Source organism: Schistocerca nitens, chromosome 1, assembly GCF_023898315.1.
Source record: "Schistocerca nitens isolate TAMUIC-IGC-003100 chromosome 1, iqSchNite1.1, whole genome shotgun sequence".
Lineage (NCBI taxonomy): Eukaryota > Metazoa > Arthropoda > Insecta > Orthoptera > Acrididae > Schistocerca > Schistocerca nitens.
This window is the reverse complement of record NC_064614.1, coordinates 1091532497-1091548248: the sequence shown is the minus strand read 5'-3', so window position 1 is coordinate 1091548248 and position 15752 is coordinate 1091532497. Positions and strand designations below refer to the sequence as shown.

The 15752-nt window shown below is 39.4% G+C and overlaps 1 protein-coding gene across 3 annotated transcripts in view; it reads right to left on the bottom strand.

Moving 5' to 3' along the window:
* Positions 1 to 15752, bottom strand: part of LOC126198581 (helicase domino-like) — a 582238-nt gene that overhangs the window by 62741 nt on the left and 503745 nt on the right. For all 3 annotated transcript variants that reach the window (XM_049935022.1, XM_049935040.1, XM_049935033.1), the window contains 4 exons: positions 13355 to 14317; positions 11000 to 11277; positions 7522 to 7752; positions 4342 to 4445 (listed from right to left, as the gene is read on the bottom strand). In XM_049935022.1, coding sequence (XP_049790979.1) covers positions 4342 to 4445; positions 7522 to 7752; positions 11000 to 11277; positions 13355 to 14317 — 1576 coding nt within the window. The remainder of the gene's footprint in view (positions 1 to 4341; positions 4446 to 7521; positions 7753 to 10999; positions 11278 to 13354; positions 14318 to 15752) is intronic.

Below are 15752 nucleotides of genomic sequence, written 5' to 3'. Positions count from 1 at the left end.
ATGTGCAATTCTGCTGCAGTTGCGTACACTAAAATATAAACTCTCTACCACTCGTTTTTCTTCTTTGTGTTCTCAAAAAATCAATAATTTATGTGAAGATTCTAGGCCTTTTTACATTCTGTACATGTTGAATTTATGACTACACAGTTCAGCTTAGTCAACTAATATATATTTAAAAATTTATAACAATAATGGTAATACCTATATGGAGCAATATGTAAAATTAAGAAAAGGCAACCACTTACCTAGAGCAGATCGATGCATGGAGCACAGAAACGCATAACAGAAAGCGGCATTCACACAAGCTTTTGAGCACTAGCACTTTTTCTAGTAGTACACACACAGTCAGACACACACACACACACACACACACACACACAATGACACATACCTGCAAACGCGCACTCTCAATGCCAGAGCAAGACTAATTATTGATACACAGTTATTGATAACATTTTCCTGAGCTGATGGAGGTGAAGAGAGAGTAAGGAAGGATGCAAGGAGGGGATACTGGGAAAAAGGCAAGTTTTGAAACAGATTTCTTCATGGTCATACAACAAGATGTAAAGAGTCCAGAGGACACAACAGAAAGGGATGTAGGGAGAGGAAGAGGGATAGAGGGGTGAACTCGAGGTGTGGGGGAAGGGGAGACAGGTGAAGACAAAGAGGGAGAAACTGATATAAGGGAGACCAGTTGAAAAGGAGGGGGGGGGGGCAGCGAGTGGAGAGAGGGAGAGGGAAAGAGAGAACGCCCAGATTCCCAGATTGGGGGAGGGAGGGGGGTGAAAGGGAGAGGAAGCATGGTATGAGAAGTCAGTGCACAATCTGGACAGAGAAGGAGTGGCATGGACAGAAGAGAGTAGGGAAGAGGTAAGGTTAGCACGAAGTTTTAGGCCAGGGGGATTGTGAGAGTGGATAATGTGTTGGAGAGATGATTCCCATCTGTGTAGTTCAGAGAAACTTGTATTGGAAGAGAGTATCCGAACAGCCCATGTAGTGAAGCAGCTGTTGTAGTCATTTGTGTTGTGGTGTGCAGCATGTCTGGCCACTGCATGGTCAAATCTGGCAACTAGACAGTCAAATCCCCAGTTTGCCACAGTTTGACAATGACCATTTATGTGAGTTGACAGCTGATTACTTGTCATGCCAACAGAGAAGGCTGTATAGTAATCGCACCATAGGTGATATATAACATGACAATATTATGAAAGGGACAGACTGCTATTCACCATATAATGGAGATGTTGAGTTGCAGATTGGCACAACAAAAGGCCTGCTAAACAAGTGGACTTGTGGACTTTTGGTTGAGAGGCCTTCTTCTAAAGTAGACAACATACACACACACACGCACGCACGCACGCACGCACACACACACACACACACACACACACACACACACACAACACATTCATGCAAGCACAACTCAGACACACATGGCCACTGAGGCTGGACTGCAATTCCAGCCCGTGTGTGTGTGTGTGTGTGTTTTGGGAATCCTTTTCATTATATTGTCAATATTCCATTATGTATTTTCCATTGTTTGAAATATAGCTTGGCTGTTTTCACACATAGCCCCACCTCTTATTGGGTAGGAAATGCCTGTGATTGGACAGTATAGCAGGTGGTGGGTGGGTCTTTGGGACAGGTCTTGCATCTGGGCTGACCACAAGGGAATGACCCATGGTGTGCAGGATTGGGAGGATTGGAATAGGGGTTGACAAGGATATTGTGTAGGCTTGGTGGGTGACAGAACGCTACTATCCCTCATCTCAGGACATGACGAGAGGTAGGTGAAACTCTGGTGAAGGACATGGTTGAGGTTTCCAAGGCCAGTATGATACTGAGGATCAGAAGAGAGCTGGTCAGTGGATGGTTAACAGGTTTACTGGTGTCAGAGGAACATATGTCATGGGAGACTTGTTTGTTTATGGATGAGCAGAATAGGATACAGTGTGTCAGTAAAAGCTCTGATAAGTTTTTTGATATATTTTGACAACTCCTGCTTTCCACTGCAGATGCGACATCCACAGATGGCGAGGCTGTAAGGAAGAGACTTTTTGACCTGGAGTGGGGGACAGTTACCAAAGTGGATGTACTTTTTGTGGCTGGTGCACTTGATATGGGCAGATGTATTTATGGAGCCATCTAAGATGTTATGTCGACACACATCTACATCTACACACTCAACAAGCCACCGTACAGTGCATAGTGGAGGTCATTTCCTTCTCTGTTCCACTTGCAAATACAGCAAGGGGGAAACAACTGTCTGTATGCCTCCATATCTTAACTTGGTGATCCTCACCTTACATAGAAAGGCAGCTTTATGAGGTTAGAAGGACCAGGTGAAGAGGATTTGGGAACAGGCACTGAGGTTATGGAGGAAAGAGAAAGCAAGTCCTGCCATGTGTCCAGACTTATACTCCACTATGCATGGATGCCACATCTATGATGGAAAGCAGGAGTTGTCAAAATATACCAATAACCTTACCAGAGCCTTTACTGACAGGCAGTGTCCTATCCAACTCATCCGGATAAACAAACAATTCTCTTGTGCCATCAGATTCTCAGACCTAGTAAACATAACCAGCCACTGACCAGCACTCCTCTAATACCCATTATTGCCCTAGCCTTGAAAAACGCAACCACATCTTCCATAAGGGCTTCGACTATCCCCTGAGACAAGGGATGCTAGTGTTAGGCTGCCCTACCAATCTACAAAATATCTCTATCCATTCCTATTCCAACCCCATTCCCATTTCTGCACACCCAGGGTCATGCCCTTGTGGTTGGCTCAGATGCAAGATCTGTCCCAAACACCTCCTACCATGATCCAGTCACAGACATTTCCTACCTGATAAAAGGCAGGGCCATGTGTGAAAGCAGCCACATTATATATCAGCTATGTTTCGATTACTATACAGCATTCCATGCTGGCATGACAAAAAGCCAACTGTACACTCACATGAATGGCCACCGCCAAACTGTGGCGAATCACAAGCTTGAGCGTACAGTTGCCGAATATGCTGCACACCACAACATGAATGACTGCAACAGCTGCTCTACTACGAGGTCTGTTTGGGTACTCCCTTCCAACACAAGTTTCTCTGAACTATGCAGATGGAAAATGCCTCTCCAACACATCATGTTGTCTCACAATCCCCCTGGCCCAAATCTCTGCTAATCTGCTCCCATTGCCTCACCTTGCCTTTTCTCTACTCTCTTCGGTCAACACCGCTTTTCCTCTGTCCACACCATGCGGACGCTCTCCCTCTGCTTAGATATTTCTCTGCTATGTCATTTCTGTCATGGGTGCTAGTCTACAAAGCTAGGAAAGCTTCTGTGAAGTTTGGAGAATAAAAGAGATGTTCTAGCAGAACTGAAGCTGTGAGGGTAGGTCGTGAGTTATGCCTGTCACCTCCCCTCCCTGCCCTCCCATGCAGGTACTCTGCCTCTCCCTTTCTCTCTCCCTCTCTACTCTTTCCTCTTTTTCAATCCCTCTGCCTTTCCTAACCCTTTCCTTTCTCTCTCTTCATCCTCACCTTTCCCTCCTTTTTTCCCCTACCCTTTTCCCCCACTAAGTTGCTCATCCTCCCTCTTCTTACATGTATTTTTGTTGTAGCCTCTGTACTCTTTTGATTTTGTTATGCAGCCATGAAGTCGACCATCCACAGACCTGCCCCTTTCTCACTACTGCTTCCCCATCTCCATCAACTTGGGCAACTGCTATAAACACTCGAGTATCAGTAAGTCTTGCAGTGGCAACGGGAGCATGTGTTTGGATGTCTGTGTGGCTGTATATGTAAATGTGTGTTGCTAGAACACTAGTGTGAATGGTGTTTTCTGTTATGTGTTTATGTGCTCCATGCATTGATCTGCTATATGTGAGCAGTTGCCTTTCCTTAATTTTATATATTTAAAAATGTGGTATATATATGAACACAGAGAATTTTGAGAAGTGATGTCATTTTTTCAGACTTTCCATTTTGTGCTCTAAATCTCCATGCAAAATGGATTTTTACAGTGATAAAGCATTTCATATGTATACAACTGTGTAACTCTGTAAAATTATATTAATTAGCTGAGATGAAATGACACCATACTTAAGAGCTGTAATATGGTACACTCACGAGATTTTCATTGTGACTTTTCCATTATCAGCAAGTGATTCCATGAACATTTGAATACATCTAGTACAACATGAATGAGGTGTTGGTGCAAGTTGCACAATGAACATACAGGTACAATATCCCAAATAATTTCTCCTTAGTACTTGCACAAGACTTAGGGGAATGACAAATAAAACAAATGCCAGTAAAATAATAGATTCAAACCACAACTTACATGGATATTTCCATTACACATATGAAGCAAATGAAGTGCATACTCCTTATTACGACCACCACCTGGCACTGCAGCACAGCAGGCAAACTCAAGGTACATTTCAACTGCCAAAGAAAGAAACAGAAAATTATCACAACTCATAAACCTTACCTACACTTACTAAAGCCACTGAAGAGAATAAATATTCTTATGTAGCTATTCTTTTAATGATAATTAAGAGCAAAAATACAAATTTCAGTTATTTGTCTATTATCTGCTTTTAGCTGACAACACATTTTGTCAATTGCATATGAATAACTTCACAGCACTTGTATCATCCAAATTAATATTATAAATGCACAAGTAACTCTGTCTGTTACACTTTCACAGTTAAACTGCTGGTCTGATTTTGATGAAATTTGGTATGGAGATAGCTTGAATGATGAGAAATACTTCAGGTCACATTGGAAACTATGTAGTAAAGATGTTTACTGATTTGAAGAATACAATGTAATATAAGACACAAGCCCATTGCACTACAGCTGCTGAGCATCACACTCCTGTTATAGCTCCCGAGGTGCTTGAAGACTCACGAGAGTGTAATTTTAGTGCTGCATGATAAACAGAGATGTCATGCCTTTACATGTAGAATGTGCGAGGCTTTTATTGAGGCTGCCTTTAATTACTATATGCAAGTGCAGTTGTGAGTAACATGCAGACACAGTTGATGTTATTCCCTGGATAAATATTATAAAATTTGCACTGCACCAAACTACAAATTATTTATTTTTGTTCTTCATCAGTTTTAGCTATTTAGTAATTTTAGAAACTCTACATTTTATTATAGAGCTGTCACCATCACTCATCATAATAAAAGAAAAAAGAAAACAAATCTTCGCAGATCATGTTCTTATGGTCCAGTTAATGTCATCGCCAGTACTCATGCCTGTAACAGGACACACCCTGTTATATGCAGTCATATTTCATTATGGCAAGTTACATGGGGGCGGAATCCCTCCACCCTTCCACTACCTTATTATATCAAAAAGTGTTTCAACATCTACCAGTACACTCACTTTATAGTAGTCACCCATTGAGATAATTGACAAAATGGAGAAAATTTTGATGCAATCTGCATTAAAAAAAAAAAAAAGAGAGAGAAGAAAGAAGAAGAAGAAGAAGAAGAAGAAGAAGGAGAAGAGCATATGGCATCGTTGGCTGGGAGGCTCCATGCGGAGAAGTTCGGCCACCACGTGCAAGTCTTATTTAAGTCGACCTCACGTTGGGCGACTTGCGCGCTGGTGATGAGGATGAAATGATGATGAGGACAACACAAAACCCAGTCCCTGAGCAGAGAAAACCTCCAACCCGGCTGGGAATCGAACCCGGGTCCACTTGCATGGGAGGCGAGCATGTTCCCACCCAGCTAAGCAGGCAGACTTGTTCATCAAAAATTCCTGCTGTCAGATATCAAATCCCCTTGGAAGGATGTAATCTAAGGAAAGGTTCTAACTAGAGTGAAGTTGCACAACATCAGTCTAACACAAAATTCTCTCTGCAGAAGGTGTCGCTTACAAAGAAGCCTCACACTTAAATTTGTTAGTTCAGATGAAAATGTAATTTGGGAGTAGATAAGGAACAAATTGGCTTCAATTGTTCTGTCCATCCGGACTGGCCATGTTCTCAGGGGCAATTCATTCACTACTCAGTTATCACAGCTACTCTGGATATATTACACTACCAATCTTATCTGCAGCAGCAACATTGGATTATGCGACAAAGGTTCACCAGAAGATGTGTTGAGCAGTTTCACAAGTTTTTAATCAATTCTCTTGGTTTTCCTTGATGACTTATGCATGTTAGAATTCAATGAGGACCAACGATGCTGATGGAAAGCTAATGATCTTTACTGGGCCTGAACGAATATCGGAATCTCAAGGACAGGGTCTTTTTATTTTTATTTTATTTTTTTCCATTTTCAGCATAAAGAGATTTAATATTCAGAATTGAGGTAAGTGATTTGCATTGATGACTCTTGATCATGGAGTCCCAGGTTCGATTCCCAACCAGGTTAGATTCCTTCCATTCAGGACTGGCTGTGGTGGTCTCATCATCATCAACATGCAAGTTGCTGAGGAAGCTTCAAAGAAAAATGCTTATGTCATGTGGTCAACATCCCAAATGAGGTCTCCCAGCCAATAAAGCCATATGCAGCTTTCATTTCGTTCTACTGCTGTGCAAGCACAAGCACAGGTAACAGCTGACAAATTCATAAAATTAAAAATAAATGCACAATGGATGGAAGCAGTTGAAAATAAACTTACAGCATTTATTTCATGTTCAGAGAAATCTACCTGGGAACCACACTCAGTATAGTGAACCCAACAACTCTTCTTAACAAAGTAGCATCTTCCGTGTGTATTGGATAACAATAATGGAAATTTCTGGATTACATTAGTCATTCATACCAATTTTAGGAACAAACAGAACAAAAAATAACAAATTTGATAGGTGTCACACACACAGCAAAGTGACGAAGGTGATAATTCTATGCATGTAACAAATAGAAGTAAAGTAAGTAGTGAAAATAATGGAATCAGCAAGTGAAATCTGAATTCTTGGAAAGTTGTTGAAGGGCTATTGGATATACAACAATGGACAGCACATACAGCAGGCCCAGTTGTGAATGGGTTTAATGGCTTGCCCAATAGAGAGAGTATGTCCACATTAGCCACGGATTTTCTGGAGGTACTTTTTTGACACTTGTCTGGACCAACCCATGGAAAATATGTGTACTCTGATCTTACATGGCTTATCTTTAATGGCTTTGCTGTTAACAAAAAGGGTATAACAAGAAAGGCATCTCTGTTGTCCAAAATGCAGACTATCAAATCTTCAACAGCACTTTATTAGGTTAATGGGAATTCAAAATGTGCTGCTACAGTAATCCATTCTCTTTGGCACCAAATTATTTTTGTGAGTTTTTAGATATTCTAGTACCTTTCCACTGTTATCTTTCTATGCAATTTTTTCAAAAACAAACATATATATCATACACCTAAGACATTTGCTCTGTAAAAATTTATTTCTTTAATAAGTTAAATCATTTCAATTATCTTAGTATAATCTGTGCTTGAGTTTTTTGTATTATTCTGATTTGGACTGCACAAATAAAAGAAATGTTAACCAATCAGTACATACCTTCTGCATCAGTACAGACTGAACTGATTCCAGGATCCCATAACAAATGTTCATGGGAAGGTTCACTGCTTGCTTTTTCCCTGTCAGGATTCCATGAAGGAATAGTGCATTGGAACTGTGAACCAATGTTAATATGGGGAGTGACATCAGACTCTGGGGCATTGTCACTACTGACTGCTGGCAGTCCCTGCTGACTTTCCTCTGAGCTCTGCGAGTCTCCACCGCTGCCACCTGCAAAGCCAACGTAGTGTTATCCATAAAATTACAAATGTGGAACGCTGTAAGGACCACATCACTACAATAAGGAAAACATATGGTGTGTGGTTCCTACCCTACTGTTTTAAAAAAAGATAGTGAACACAAATTGAAAAATGAAGCCAAAAATAACACATCCTTAGAAATAACAAGAGATAAATTTATATACCTCAGATTTCATTCTTATCAGATTGCCCTAAAATAAATGATCCTTATCTCTCCTCGTCCTCACAATGAGTGGGTTCCTCTCAGGCTATGGTCTGAGTGATATGCCCTCCCTTCTAGCCTCCCCCAGACTATCCAATATTACTGTCATATCAGGGTGGTTTCAAAAGTTCTTGGAATGTAATAGAAAAAAGTGCTAACACCACTGAAACTTTTTTAATTTTTCAATGTAGCCTCCTTGTAGATTAATGCACTTGGTTTAACAGTGTTCCAGTTCCTTGATCCCATCTCGAAAATGAGTTTCCTCCAGGCATGGAAAATAATTGTCAACTCCAGCTATCAGTTCTTCATCTGAAGAGAATCTTCGTCCCCCAAGAGAAATTTTCAGTTTTGGGAAGAGATGGAAGTGTAACGGAGACATATCTGTTGTATAAGGTGGGTATGGCAACTATTCATACCTTAGTTCATGTATTTTTGCAATGGTGACAGCACATGACTTTCTCCCTTGCTAAACCTGACCTTTTATCACAGCATATGACTTTCTTACTCGCTAAACCTGGCCTTTTTTCACATATCTTTTATTTCAATTTGTCCAGGAGGTTAGCATAGTATTCTCCAGTAATTGTTTGCCCAGAGATGAAATAATCTACAAAGATAATCCCCTTCGCATCCTAGAACACTGATGCCCATGACCTTTCCCACCAAAGGAATTGTCTTTGCTTTCTTTGGTGGCAGAGAATCAGCATGTTTCCACTGTTTTGACCGTTGTTTTGTGTCTGGCATATAGTAGTGCACCCAAGTTTCATCTGTGGTCACAAACTGGTCAAAAAAATCTTGTTTGTTTCTCCTAAAATGGGCCAAACATTGTTCCAATATGTCCATTCTCACGCGTTTTTTGATCCAGCGTCAAGAGTCGTGGCACCCATCTTGCAGACAATTTTTTCATTTCCAATTCTTCAGTTAAAATGTGATATACTCTTTCAGATGACATCTGGCAAGCATGAGCAATTTCATGCACTTTCAATCGGTGATCCTCAATGACTATTTTGTGCACTTTTGCACAGATTTCTGGAGTAGTGTCACATCTTGGCTGACCATTCCGCAGATCATCATCTAACCTCTCCCAACCAAATCATCATCTAACCTCTCCCAACCAAATTTAAATTCATTTGTCCACTTGGCAGCAGTTGAATATGAAGGAGCAGAGTCCCCCAGTGTATTCTAGAAATCAGCATGAATGCCCTTTGCTTTTGTACCTTTCTTTACGAAGTACTTAACCACTTCCCGAATCTCAGTTTTTTTCCATCTTCACAAATCATTATGCAGGAACAGCAACAGAGCCATGTCACTGCCACAGTTCTCTTCCAAGAGCACTGACATGGCACATGTTTACAGGAAACAGTCCAATGAATATCACGTGAACAACTCGTTGTGCTAGCGCTGGCCACCTATTGTGGTGATTCCGAGAACTTTTCAAACCACCCTCACATTGGCAAATTTTTTGTTTTAAATTGTAATATACTGGCTAAGTATTTTGCATAATCAAATTAAGCTGGCCTTTCTTATATTAAAATACTCATGCTGTAGATAATGTAGTCAAACACTCAGTCCTCTTTCCTTCCAGGAGAAGGGACTAACAATTTCAAAAGCTAGGGCACCTTTTCTACTTTTTATATGTGTCTGTTGGCGGTGCTTAGCATTTTGCATCCTGAAAATATGTACTGCCCAGCCATTTTGCTCCTTGCAACTGTACAGTTTTCTCGTGTGAATCTTGCTTTCGGTACAAAATAAATGGTTACAAAACTTAGAATACGGAAGAGCCCTTGATATCACAGATTTAAAATCACTTCCCATTGACATTCCTGATAATATTTAGTATATCTGTGTGTGTAATTAATGCTAATACAGCTGCTTGTGGCTAAAGTATTGCATCCCTTATGACAACTACAATCCGATACATGTTTCACAGGTAACAAAAGAGATTGCACTATGTGAACTGTTAATTTGTTTTTCGACAGATAACAGAAAGCCTACAATGGAATGACAACAATATTGTGAAAAGGACAGACTGCTACTCAGCATATAGAGAAGTTGTTGACTCACAGACAGGCAAAATGAAAAGACTGCTATACATTTTAGCTTTCGGCTAGAAGACCTCCTTCTGAAGTAGAAAACACATACACACATAAAATCACTGTCTCTGGCCACAGCACACAGAGACAGGGGTCAGTTGTGTGTGGGTTGTTCTTATGTGGACATGTGTGTGTTTTCTACTTCAGAAGAAGGCCTTTTGGCTGAAAGCTAAAACATGCAGCAGTCCTTTCGTCTGTGACTCAAAGTCTCCTCTATATGGTGAGTATCAATCTGTCCTTTTCGTAATAGTTTTGTTATAGTTAACTACACTACCAGGATTGTACAAATATTTACTGAAGTATCTCATTTATATGGAACTTGTTAAATCTATATCATGTCACCTCTAATTCTTTCTGACTTTAAGCTCATTTATTTGCATACTAATAAAGAAAAACTCAACTTATTTTTCTAAAATTATTTTGTAATTTTAATATTGGAATTTTCATACTGTTCAGAAATGAATGTTTAACAAGATGTGCCTAACAAAAACAAAACTCTCTCTGCATATGCCAATTAGCAGACTGACATATCCTTGAAACTATATTTCTGAAGGTCTATCCAGCTGTTGACTCAGTTTGTGTGTACAATATTTCTATGGCTTAGTATTTATTCAACTGCAGCACCTGCCCAACATGAATAGGTCAAGTGTCAAAATACTGTTTGCTGACTTTGCAAATGTGAAACATAAAGAGAGGTACTGCAGTTAGGAACTTTTACATATCTTTTTACTGAAACTTGTTAAGTATGTTTTCAGTTACTGTTGGATGGACAATAAATACAAGAAGCAACCCTTAAGTACATAAGTCATCACATAAGTTACAACTAAAATAACACTTTTTTAAACAAATAAGAAAACTTTGTTTGAAATAAACAAAAATAAAAGTTTAACTAAGAAACAGAAAGTTTCAGTTTGAAAAAATCTTACTTTTAGTACTACCAAGTGTTGTTGAAGAAGGCCATGCAGATGCTGCAGTAATCTGCCAGTACAGACCCTGGCCAGGTCGTGTTGGGCTGAGCATGGGTGCAGGAGTGTATGGCAGAGACGAAGGAGCCGATGATGGTGAATTGCCACACTGCGACACCCGTGGTGCCCTCAGCCGCGATTGGTAAGTTGACAATGGCATATGAATCGGTGGACTATTTTGCACAAGTGCTTCTGGTCGCATCCGTTTACGAACCATACGAACTGGGCTTGCTGGAACACTGTGTAGCAAATCTGTGTCACTATTCATCACTAGTAAATGTTATCAGCCTCAGTATTAAACTAAATGACAGCTGTAACAGTTTTGCATTAGCAGCAACAGAAACGAAATATTAAAACATTTCACCTCTTTGATGTTTGTAGTATTTTTAAGGGAAGTCCTGACTTTTCTTGGTAAATTAATTACTATTTTACTGAAAAGCATTACCATTTAAAATCATCCTATTCCACTCTATGTACTCTCTTATGCCATTTCTCCAGTGTCATTACCAACACTGTGGCTCTACACCGTATGACTGCAGTCAATGAGTTTTGTAACATCATTACGGAATTTTATAACAAACATAAACTTCTGCATTACCGATGAAAATATGCTGTTTGCAGAATTCATGAAATTGATGTGGCCAACTTCCGTATCAACATTCACTTCTTACTTTCCAGTGTACATTGAACAGGAAAAGGTGGAGCCCAACAAAAACAAAAGAAAAAGCATTTTATGCAGTGTATTTATTCTGTTGCAGGAATTTGGCTGGATGTAGGACAATATTATGAAATTGTCTTCCTGCTTCTCCCATAAACATAGACACTTTCAAACAGTAGTAATCATAGGTAGGTACATTTGTAGTGCAAAACACACACACACACACACACACACACACACACACACACACACACACACACACACAAATTGTCTATAAGCAAATTCTTCAAATACATAGTTATACATAAATAAAAATCAGAAAAAATAGAAATAGGCAGAGAAAACATAAAACCCTTAACACAAAACCTAAGTGTGTTGTTTTGACATTAGTGCTGTGCAAAAGTACTGAATGCAGTGCTGCAGTTCAATAGTCTTGTCCGTACACAACAGACAGCTGTAGGTTTAAGAGACGGTCAGTAAGTAGTGCTTCACTGAAACATCTATGCTGTAACAAGACATTTTAAGTAGATGAAATTTCTGTAGAATTATTCAGATTTTGAGTAGATGATATTTCTGCAGAATTATTCAGATATAGGGTGAAAAAATTGTGGAAAAGGTGTTCCACCTGGTATGTGGGATTATGATGGAAGCAAATATCCTCAGACTTCATGAGGAATCTAATAATTACAAGACCAAAGAAGACAGGAACTGAGAGGTACATTGTCAAACCATCAGTTTAATAAGTCTTGGTTGCAAAATATTAACATTAGTGATCTACAGAAGGATGGAACGAATGGTAGAAAGCTGACTAAGGGAAGATCAATTAGGGTTCTGGAGAAATGTAGGAACATTCATGACTTATCTTAGAAGATAGATTCAAGAGAAACAAAACCTACATTTATATAATTTGTAAGTTAAGAAAAAGTTTTGAAGAATACATTCTTTGGAGTTTTGAAGATGGAAATGATAGCACACAAGGAGTGAAGGCCATCTACAATTAATACCGAACTGTATTCACAAGAGATGAAGGTGATGCAGGAGAGGAAGTGGTTCAAATGGGAGTAAGACAGTGTTTTAGCTTATCCTGCATGTTATTCAATCTGTACACAGTAACAAAGGAAATCAATGAGAAACATGAAAAGTGAAATAAATACTTTAAGGTATAAAAACAATAAGATTGCTGATGACTTAGTAATTCTAGAAAACATAAGATTAGATAAAAAAAGAAAGAAATCAAAAGCAAAAATCAGAGAAAGTCACCGCTTAGTCAAATTTCTTTTGCCTTGTCCTGTGGTTCCTAGTTACACTTATATTTTGCTGACTCTGATGAGATTAAGTAGTTAGAAAAAAATTTTGTTAAAAAAGATTACTAACGACTACCCTACTGCTTTGTCGATGTCTTTCTTACAAAAAATAAGTGAAACAAATGAACTACAGAAAAACAACTAGTCTAATACTTCTTTCTGGCAGTATTGACAATATATGAGTTAGTTCTCTCGAATTTTACTACATGGAACTATTCAAATCATAATAATACTAGAAAGAGAGTCATAACTGGCTAGTCAGAATATTCAAAAAAGGGTATGTTATATAGCAATAGTAGCTTGCTTCAATTTAAATATAATTGAGGCTGGTATAACATTCTCACAGAAACTTACCTAGTGGGGCTAAGAAAAACATCATCGTCTACTTCTTCCTTAACAGCATCAAGTGCAACATGCAGTCTAGATCTTTGAGCATTGGTACGCGCTTGATAGTGATTTTGATGACCCATGTTCGAGACACTAGCACACTTTGTTGGCACTCGCACTTTATTCACTTCCAACTCTGTCTTCCTGTACACTGTAGTTGTTCCACCATTACCCATCACAGTCATGTTTGTATTAACTACAGCACCACTTCCAGTTATTGTCCCACACTTTGTTTGGCTGTGATACTGACCACCTGAAGTTTGTACAAATCTAAGTTCACCGTTACTGTCCACCACAATTCCTGTCACTTGTCCATTGGAAGGATTCCCCGAGGTAAAATCTGAAGTACCATTGCTGACAAGTTTGGCTGAATGATGCAGACCACCACTGACAAATTCAAACCTCTTTCTACTTCCAAAGTCTTTCGGGCTGCTGGAGAGAAGTGGGTCTTCAGAGTTTGGCATCATTTGCGACTGAAGGGTATGATGAGGTGATAAGGGGAAAGATATCTGTGTATTTTGGGTGGGAGTGTAAGCGGAAGGAGGCAGCGGAGATGATACCGATGATGATGATGCGGGCACACTGGAAAGAGAAAGTGGGGATGGAACAGGTGTAGTTGCTGACAGAGGAGATTGTGGCGGAGGTGATGGGTTAACAAGAGACTGATACAGCCCGAGGGAAGATGTGCGCAATGAAGTACCACTTGTTAGACAAGCTCCTTGTTGCACACTTTCACCAGGCAATACTTCTGAAAGAGCAGCTTCAACAGCAGCTGAGCTCGACATAGTAGATGTGTAGAAAGCTGCCGAAAGTGGTGACGAAACCCGAGGAACGTGACCTCCATGTGCAATGACTGACTGTACAAAGTCAGATGTCTGTTGTTGGTGAGGTGAAGAGAGTGGCAATGAGCTCGTTACCAGTGACCCGTGACTGTGGAAAGAAACAGACTGACAATTCATCTCAAATTTATACATGAAATATGTAACTAAAGTAAATTACTTTTTACAAATTTAGATTAGGACTTCCTGCAGAGGAAACTCACATAAAACTGCAAATGCAGCACTAACTTGTTCAATAATTTTACAGCTGAATTGTAACAGACCATTTTTATTTTCAAGAAATTGGACTACAATAAATGAATAAAAATCAATAAATAAACAACAATGTAGGAGAAGATAGATTGCTACTTATTGTAAAGCAGATCTGTCAAGTTGAGATAGGCACAATTAAAAGACACTTTTAATCAGGCATGTCTACGACTTATTGTGTCTTCTTTATGATAAGTAGCAATCTATCTTTTCCTATATTGATGATATTACTACCTGGAGTTTCCAGTGTTTAATGAATAAATAATTGTATTTATGAATATGAGACAGAATTGTTGACCAGTGCTTATGCCCAGGGGGTGAAATGTTTAGTAATGATGACAGGCAAGTATAAAAATAAACGTGTTGACAGTATCCTAGCTTCTGGAACAATTAGTTCCTTCCATGGATAAAGTGTGGAAGGTTAAAAAGGAAGAGCAGGTCCCATTGAGTCCAGGATGATGGAGACTGTTGTTCTTACATCCTCAGTTCTGGGAGTCTTCTTAATTGGTTAGTCAGAATATTCATTAATATCAAAGAAACCTAAATCCTCACATCCTCAGTTCTATGAGACCCAGGCATGACGAGGACAAGGGTCCCTCTCATCTTGGGGTCTACGGGACCTGCCCTTCTTTTTTTAACCCTTCCCACTCCATCCCTCTCTCCTTCCTGAGGAAAAAACTAATTGTTCTAAAGCTAGGATGATGTCATAACTTTTACTTTACTGAAGATAAACTTATTTGCCAAGACTGCTAATAATAACCTCATTCTCGAAGACCAGTTTCGGTGATCAAAGTTACCATCATCAGATCTGGAAAGCATTTATACAGTGTGACTACACACAAACAATTGTAACGTACAAAAGCAGAGAAACAGATGCCTTGACAGACAGTTTATTGTATAGGTTTCAAAATAGCAGCAAAAGTACTCTTTCTCATTAACTGGCTGGTACGCAACAGACTAGAAGACTGATGCATCAGTATATCAAAATTAAAATAACTATAGAGACAGCTGTTCACCACATAAATCTGTCTTATATCTCTCACAACAGAGTACATCACTGCAGCCAGGGCACCGCTAGACTGGCAAGCGATGACCAGTAAAAGACAGGTGTTTACAAACAATCCTACAGCTGGCAAGTGATGACCAGTAAAAGACAGGTGTTGACAAACAATCCTACAGGTGTCACTAGTGTAACATGTATTTCATACTTAAAATCATTTATGTGATTACATTGCAGTGTGCTAGTTAAAACATGGATGAACATAAATAAAAAAATG